At 35.9% G+C, this 7,330-nt stretch overlaps 1 protein-coding gene across 5 annotated transcripts in view; it reads right to left on the bottom strand.

Moving 5' to 3' along the window:
- Cplane1 (ciliogenesis and planar polarity effector 1) overlaps positions 1–7,330 on the bottom strand; it is a 94,685-nt gene that overhangs the window by 73,059 nt on the left and 14,296 nt on the right. For all 5 annotated transcript variants that reach the window (XR_004115585.1, XM_031359817.1, XM_031359818.1 and 2 more), the window contains 5 exons: positions 4,155–4,404; positions 3,829–3,981; positions 2,911–3,665; positions 1,484–1,692; positions 1,207–1,287 (listed from right to left, as the gene is read on the bottom strand). Coding sequence is in view for 4 of the 5 variants with exons in the window: in XM_031359817.1 (XP_031215677.1) it covers positions 1,207–1,287; positions 1,484–1,692; positions 2,911–3,665; positions 3,829–3,981; positions 4,155–4,404 (1,448 nt within the window). In the remaining variant the exon portion in view is untranslated. The remainder of the gene's footprint in view (positions 1–1,206; positions 1,288–1,483; positions 1,693–2,910; positions 3,666–3,828; positions 3,982–4,154; positions 4,405–7,330) is intronic.

The following is a 7,330-nucleotide window of genomic DNA, read 5'->3' as shown; positions in this document are numbered from 1 at the left end:
AAAAAAAAAAAAAAAAGTTAAAAAAAAAATCACCCGACCCTGCTGTCTTTCTTGTCCCTTCATACAGGCCTCCTTCACTACTGTTCCCTCTCACCATTCCTGACCTATCAAATACTAATACTGCATACATGAGTCACACATTCTATTTTGAGTAAACAACCTGTACCTTGCCAAACTCTTCATATCTCTCAGGCCTTTGGTTTCTCTAAATTCATAAAACTGATGACAACTTTTATGATATAGGGCTAACGGTATGACTCAGTTGACCTACCTTGCTTAGGATCTAAATTCATGAGGAACGTCCATCCTCTGTTAATCTATCCTACTGTCTGAACTGTCTAATTTTAACTCAACTTTAAGCATCAGCCTCTCTAGGATTCCCTGTAGCTGATCTGTATCTTCAGTCTTAAGAGTATGGAAGCGCTCTTCTTGTTCCCAAGACCAACTGGAACAAAAGGTAAGCTTTTTCCTCTGTTATCTCTAGTTCCTTGTGCAGTGCTGGGTTACAGCAAGCACTGAGAAAGCCCTAGGAGATGGAAAGGAGGGTATGCAGAGCTTCGGTGGACACATGGCTCAGCTACGCATATCTACAGCAGCCAGAAAATAAACATAAAGCATATTACTCTGGCCAGGCAGTGACTACCTTTTCATCTCGGCCACACCTTCAGTCCAATATCATAAAAGATGTCGTCAGTTTCTGGAACCTAGAGTCCTATGTCATTATAAAAAACCCCATGTAAATCATACCTAACTCCCTCGCTCTGTTTAACTTAGCACACTCAAATCTCTTAAAGGCCAGGAGGCTTAGCTCCATAGTTCTCTCAATGTCTGTAGAAAGGTGGTAGGATATTTGATGTGTAGTTTCCCATTTAGATATTTGTGGTGCCTTAAAAAGGGAAAAAATATTTAGGGTGTAAATTGCATTTTGTCCATTAACATTCAACGACAGGTTTTATCATTAAACAAGCAGGTGTGATGGGCAGGAAACTTAACTAGAGAGCATTGAAAAGATTCTTGGTGCCATGATTTTAAAAATCAAGAATAACTTAAAATACAGTATTTCTGACAGTCAAGTTCCCTACCTTCATCTTACTTGGAGAGTAAGATAGAAAGAGAGTGTGAACACTCTCAATATTTTAAAACTCTGCAGCAAGTTAATTTATGTTCTTCCCAATACAGAGTTACTTTTTTGGAAACACTCCTTACCTGTCTCTTGAGTTTCTTGTAGGGCCTTCTTCCACAGGCAAACTGACTTTTCATATGATGCTAGCAGAAAACACTCTTCACCTAAGAATGATTTTACCCAACAATTAGTTACAGTTGATGACATAACTTTAAAAAGTTTTGTTTTAAAATTCAATAGATGTATCTCCAACCTGAAATTATTCTGAAAATCAAGTAAGTGTAACCCATTTTGAAAACCCAAAGCCTACTCCACCCCTTCACATATCCAAGGAGTTAGGAAGTGTTTATACATACTAACCACCGATAGGTGTAAGCTCTAAGGCTTGATTCAAGCTATCCCCAGCCATCTGCAGGTTAGTCTGCACATGACATAACAGAGTTTTGACAACAGATACTTCATGTATTATATTTTCAGTTAATTGTCTGTCACCATCAGAAGTTCTTCGGCTTAATTGTGCTTGATACCATAAAGTTTTTTTGTATAACTGTCTCCAAAGAGCAATCAATCTATAAAAAGAAATTAGATAATCATTAAAACCAAATTTCATGAGTGACAAAAAGTTTAGCTCCCTTCATCAGCAAGGTTTTGCTTGGTTTCCTCACAGATCCAACAGAACCCAGTGACCAAATTAATGATTACAGTCCACAATCAAAAGATAGCCAGGCATTGGTGGTGGACACCTTTAATCCCAGCACTTGGGAGGCAGAGGCAGGCGGATTTCTGAGTTCGAGGCCAGCCTGGTCTACAGAGTGAGTTCCAGGACAGCCAGGGTTACACAGAGAAACCTTGTCTCGAAAAGCCAAAAACAAACATATGAACAAAAACAAAACAAAACAAAACAAAAAAATCCACAAAAGATATATATACTATATGTGGCAAACACATATAAGGACCACAAGATCTTCACAAAATTTTGATGCACTTATGTCCATTTTCCATTATATTCTTAACTTTTGTTTTTGGGTTTTTTGGGTTTTTTTTTTTTTTTTTTTTTTTTTTTTTTTTGAGACAGGGTTTCTCTGTGTACCCTTTGCTGTCCTGGAACTCACTCTGTAGACCAGGCTGGCCTTGAACTCAGAAATCCGCCTGCCTCTGCCTCCCAAGTGATGGGATTAAAGGCGTGTGCCACCACCGCCCGGCTATTCTTAACTTTTACTAAATACCTTCAAGATTGTTATAGCTGCCCAAGACTACCCCCCCAAATTTTTTTTTTTTTTTAATATTTGGGAAAAAACATGAAACAATTTTGATTGACAAATAAAATTTCTATAGAGAGGCTGGAAAGATGCCTCAGAGGTTAAGAGCATTTGCTGCTCTTCCAGAGGCCCTAAGTTTGCATCTTAGCACCCAGAGTGGGCAGCTCACAACTACCTGCAACTTCATCTCCAGAGGATTCGATGCCCTCTTCTGGCTCCCATGGGTATCCACACATAAACACAAATACATAGACATAAATTAAAACAAAAAAAAAATGTTTAAAAATCATGTGGATATATCAGAAAGATGTGCTGCTACTCTGAAACAGGTACTTAAATATTTTTAAATTAACATATTTTAATACTGGAATTCGGTGGTTACAAAGTTTCCTTCTAGAGTGAGAAATTACTCTATGATTAGTACTAACAGTTTTAAAACCTAATAAGTATACTAAAGAGTACCAAATTATACAGTTCTTATTACAGTCTAAGAAATCTAATGGTGTTTTACTATATTAGTATTATTACCTGTGACCTGGCTTCTGAACAAGATTTGTCACTTGAGGATAAATCTTTAAAGATGAGTCCCAAGACCAATTTTCCTTAGAAGCTTGAAAAATAGGTACCATTAACGAGTCCAGCTCTGCTAGTGTACTATCATCAGTTGCTACTGGAACCACCTCAGGCTGAAGACTGCACGTGCTATTTAAATAGTCAGTCACAGTTCGGAGTAAATAAAGGCAAGCTAAAAGCTTCTCTGAGAAGAATCCATTTTTTGGTTGCTGAGTCAATAAGAGCTTCACAGTACTTGCGGTGAGCTTTATCAAATGGCCCATATTTTGTCTGTATCTCATGTCCCAATAGTGGATTGATAAACACTGATGAAAAAGTTGAAAGACACAAAGTACCCATGTGTTATGCTTTAAACTCTTATTTAAAAATAGCTCAAACTTAGGCAAAGGGCATTTTATAAACTGAAGAATATAGAGAAAATGAGTGATGCAAAGTATCGTGTAATTTAACAATAACTTTTTTTCTGTTACATTTTTTGAAATTCCTATAGTCCAAGCTGCAAGTAGTTTTTTCTGGATACAATGCAGTTCTGCAGTGGTTCTGTCTGTCTCCTTGGAATCATCCTTTGCATGAACTGTATCAAACATAGATGCAAACTCCAGTCTTCCTTCCTTGACAATATTAAACAGCACATTTTTTTTTTGGTTACAAAAAGAAAATGAATTGTTTAGAAATTGTTCAACGTCATTAGTTTCTTCTCCTTCAAAATCCTAAACACAAAGGGAGAAATATTTAATACCACTCAAGCCTTATGCATAGAATCACTGTGTTATTCTTAAATTTCTATTTCCTTTAACAACAACAAAAAACAAAGAACAAAAACAACAAACCAATAAATTTCTTAGAATAAAGTCAGTATGTACTAAGAAGTACCTGAAAATCTGTGTTTTCATTTAACTTCATTGTTTCTTCTGCCTGCAAAAACCTGGGGACAGTGCAGTATACAGAACTTTCCTTTCCTTGATACTTTAACAGGCTAGACCTCAAGGAATCCAGAGATCGCAAATTCAGCCCTTTGTCCTTGGGCTGTAGAAAAAACAAAAACAAAACCAAAATGATCTCCAAGAAAAAGTTTTATCTATAAACCTAAAGCAACTAAAACTTCTAGTGCCAAAAAGGCTATTATTACTGTCAATAGTTTTAACTTTGAAAGAAAGAGAAAAGTACTTTTTAACCGCAGATACCCAAAGGCACTGTACCTTAGACAGCATCATACTCTGGTATGCTTTCTCAAGCCTCTGGGCTGAATCTAGAAGCAAGGACCTCATAAGCATTGTTGGAGACTGGTTATCAAGAAACCGAAGGGTTGTGACCATGTAGCCATCAGAGATAATAAGGTAGGGTAGCCGCGAGTGTGCTTTTATAGAAAACCTCTGTCTCAGAGGGTCACTCTCAGAAGCTGATGAGTCTACAGAATTATTTGAATCTTGAAATGGAAGTTGCTGTGGTCTAACAAACAAACATGAAAAGTCAAGAATCAGCAAGAGAAGGATCTTAAAAGAAATAATCATATTATTCAAAACAAGGCAAAGTAAGTACACAGAATGATGAGAGCAAGCAGATGAGACAAACATCAAAGTATTAATTGTATATTTGTCTTTCACAAAACATACAATGATCAAAACATATGTTTTTATATGTTTCCAGATTTTTTTCCTGAATTTTGTGGCATTATTTTTTTTAACTATATGCAACCTATTTCAGAAAAAAACATGGAACCTTACTTTTATTATTAAAGAGTTAAGTAGCTGACTTTCCTTCTAAAATATATAAGCATAGGAATAGAATTATAAAAATTACAATCAGTACAATTTTTAATAAGGAAAAAAAGAAAGAAGGACATTTGGAGAATATAATCATGACATTTTATGAGTTTAAGATTAAATTACTCTCTTACATAAATATACCTAACTTATAATGATATAGCTGACTCTGATTATGCAATATAACTGCTTATTATATTTAATGTCTTATAAATGAGACAGATTGATACATTAAAATTTGTTAGGTTAGAGAACTATAAAATACAGATATGGGAGACCAAGTAATAGAGTACCTGCCTACCAATTGCAAGGTCCTGAGTCTGATCTCTAGCACTGCACAAAGACAAGTCAGGATGCCCAAGATTTCTAATAAAGATTGTTTTTCATTAGCCAAATGTCCAATCAGTATGTATGGAACCATTAAAAACCAGTCTGACAAGAAGAGAGATGTATAAAAGATACTCTTAAATGTATCAATCTACAGAAAGGAAACTGATGTGGGTATGTCCTTGATTATGTTTAGCAAAACAGCAATGCCTAATTTTTTACTTACTTAATTTTATTTGGTTTTCTTGAGACAAGGTTTCTTTATATAAACCCTGGTTGTCCTGGAACTCTTTTTTTTTTTTTTTTTTTTCAGACAAGGCTGGCCTTGATCTCACAGAGATCCACGAGCCTTGGCCTCCCAAGTGCTGGGCTCAAAGGCATGCACCACCACAGCCTGGCACAATGCCTAATTTTTAGTGACAGATAAATACTAGTAGGAAACTGTCATTTCTTGCAGTGAAAGTGTTTTCTTTATTTTTTTTAACCTTTAGGTTATGTGCATGGGAGTTCTGTCTGCATGAATGCCAATGCATGCAGTGCCCAGGAGACCAGATGAGGGTGTATCTATTAGGCTCAGTGAGTAAAAGCACTTGCCACATAAGCCTGACCTGTTAAGATGGAAGGAAGAGAATTGCTTTCACATGTACACTGCAACATACCTGTGCCTATGCACACATCAGAGCATGCACATACATACATACATACAAAATGCACTTAAAAATAAAATTATAAAAGGCTGTTTCATGTAATTTATCATATGTTGAGGGAAACTAGTATATTGCTATTATTACAAATACAATATGAGTATCTTACTTGGAACACAATATCCTAAGATATTAATTGTTATCTTTGAGAATATGGAATATAAGAATCATTTTTATATTATTTAATAAAGTGTCATAGTTTTCAAATTTTATTTTTTCAAATAATGAATACCTATTAGAAGAGAGAAATCAATTTGAAATGCCTTAAAATACTAATTTTTTTAGAAAGAATATGAGGGAATTTAAGGAAACAAATCTGGAGTCCAGTTCTCAGCACCCCCACAGAGCCTCGCAAGTGCCAGTAACCCCAGTCCCAGGGCATCTGACACCCTTATCTGGCCTTCTTGGTCACCATGTGCACAAAGTTCATAGACATGCACGTAGGCAAAATACCCATATACATAAAATAAAAATGTGAAGACTTAACAAAAAAACCTTCACTCTAGGAATTGATAGTGTTCTCCTAGCATTAATGTATTACTAAAAATTAAGCATAGCTTTTTTGCTAAACAAATCAAGTATGTACCCATATTAGTTTTCCTTTTACAGACTTATAAATTTCAAAAGTTACCTCCAGTTTTTCTATCTAAAAAATAGGTCCTGGGGCTAGAGAGATGGCTCAGCGGTTAAGAACTTTTCCTGCCCTTCCAGAAGACTGGAGTTTGATCCCCAGCATCCATGTGGGGCAGTCAGACCCCCTATAACTCCAGCCTCAGAGGTGTCTGAGGCCTCCACCTCCATGCATACTGTTCCCACCTCCTTACACAATTTTAAAGATGAGTTAATTTTTTAAAAGCAGCTCTCTATATACATCTAACTATGCACAGTAAACCAAAAATTACTCAGCACTTATTTTATTGAGAACCACATATAAATGTATATCCTTACCTCATTCCCTCAATCATAGAAGACAATTACTATCATCCTCATTTCATGAGAAAAGAAATTGAGAATTAAAAAAATAAAAACATCCACTTACACAACTGGTAAATAGGAAAACTAGTATTTGAAATGATTTATCTGACTACAAAGTCAAATTGCTACTTTCTTTCACAATTAAAATCCAAATATGGTTATATTCTATATTCTATTACTAAAAGATTTTGTCCATTAAGAAAATGTTACTTTTTAGTTACTAAGTTCTTTCGCTGCTACATTTTTAAAATAATAAACATCATGGTTTTTTGTCTTTTATGGTAAAGATAAGTTTTTAGTACTATTAAGAATCTAAATGGGGGCTGGCGAGATGGCTCAGCAGGTAAGAGCACTGACTGCTCTTCCAAAGGTCATGAGTTCGGATCCCAGCAACCACATGGTGGCTCACAATTACCCATAATGAGATCTGACGCCCTCTTCTAGTGTGTCTGAAAACAGCTACAGTGTACTACACCGGAGGGAGCTGGGCCGGAGCAACTGGGCCAGCAGAGGTCCTGAGTTTAGATCCCAGCAGCCACACACATGATGGCTCAAGCTACAGTGTACTGATACACATAAAATAAATAAAATAAGTCTTAAAAAAAA

Source organism: Mastomys coucha, unplaced genomic scaffold (genome assembly GCF_008632895.1).
Source record: "Mastomys coucha isolate ucsf_1 unplaced genomic scaffold, UCSF_Mcou_1 pScaffold8, whole genome shotgun sequence".
NCBI classification, from domain to species: domain Eukaryota; kingdom Metazoa; phylum Chordata; class Mammalia; order Rodentia; family Muridae; genus Mastomys; species Mastomys coucha.
The sequence above is the reverse complement of the archived record's forward strand: the minus strand, read 5'-3'. Positions and strand labels throughout refer to the sequence as shown.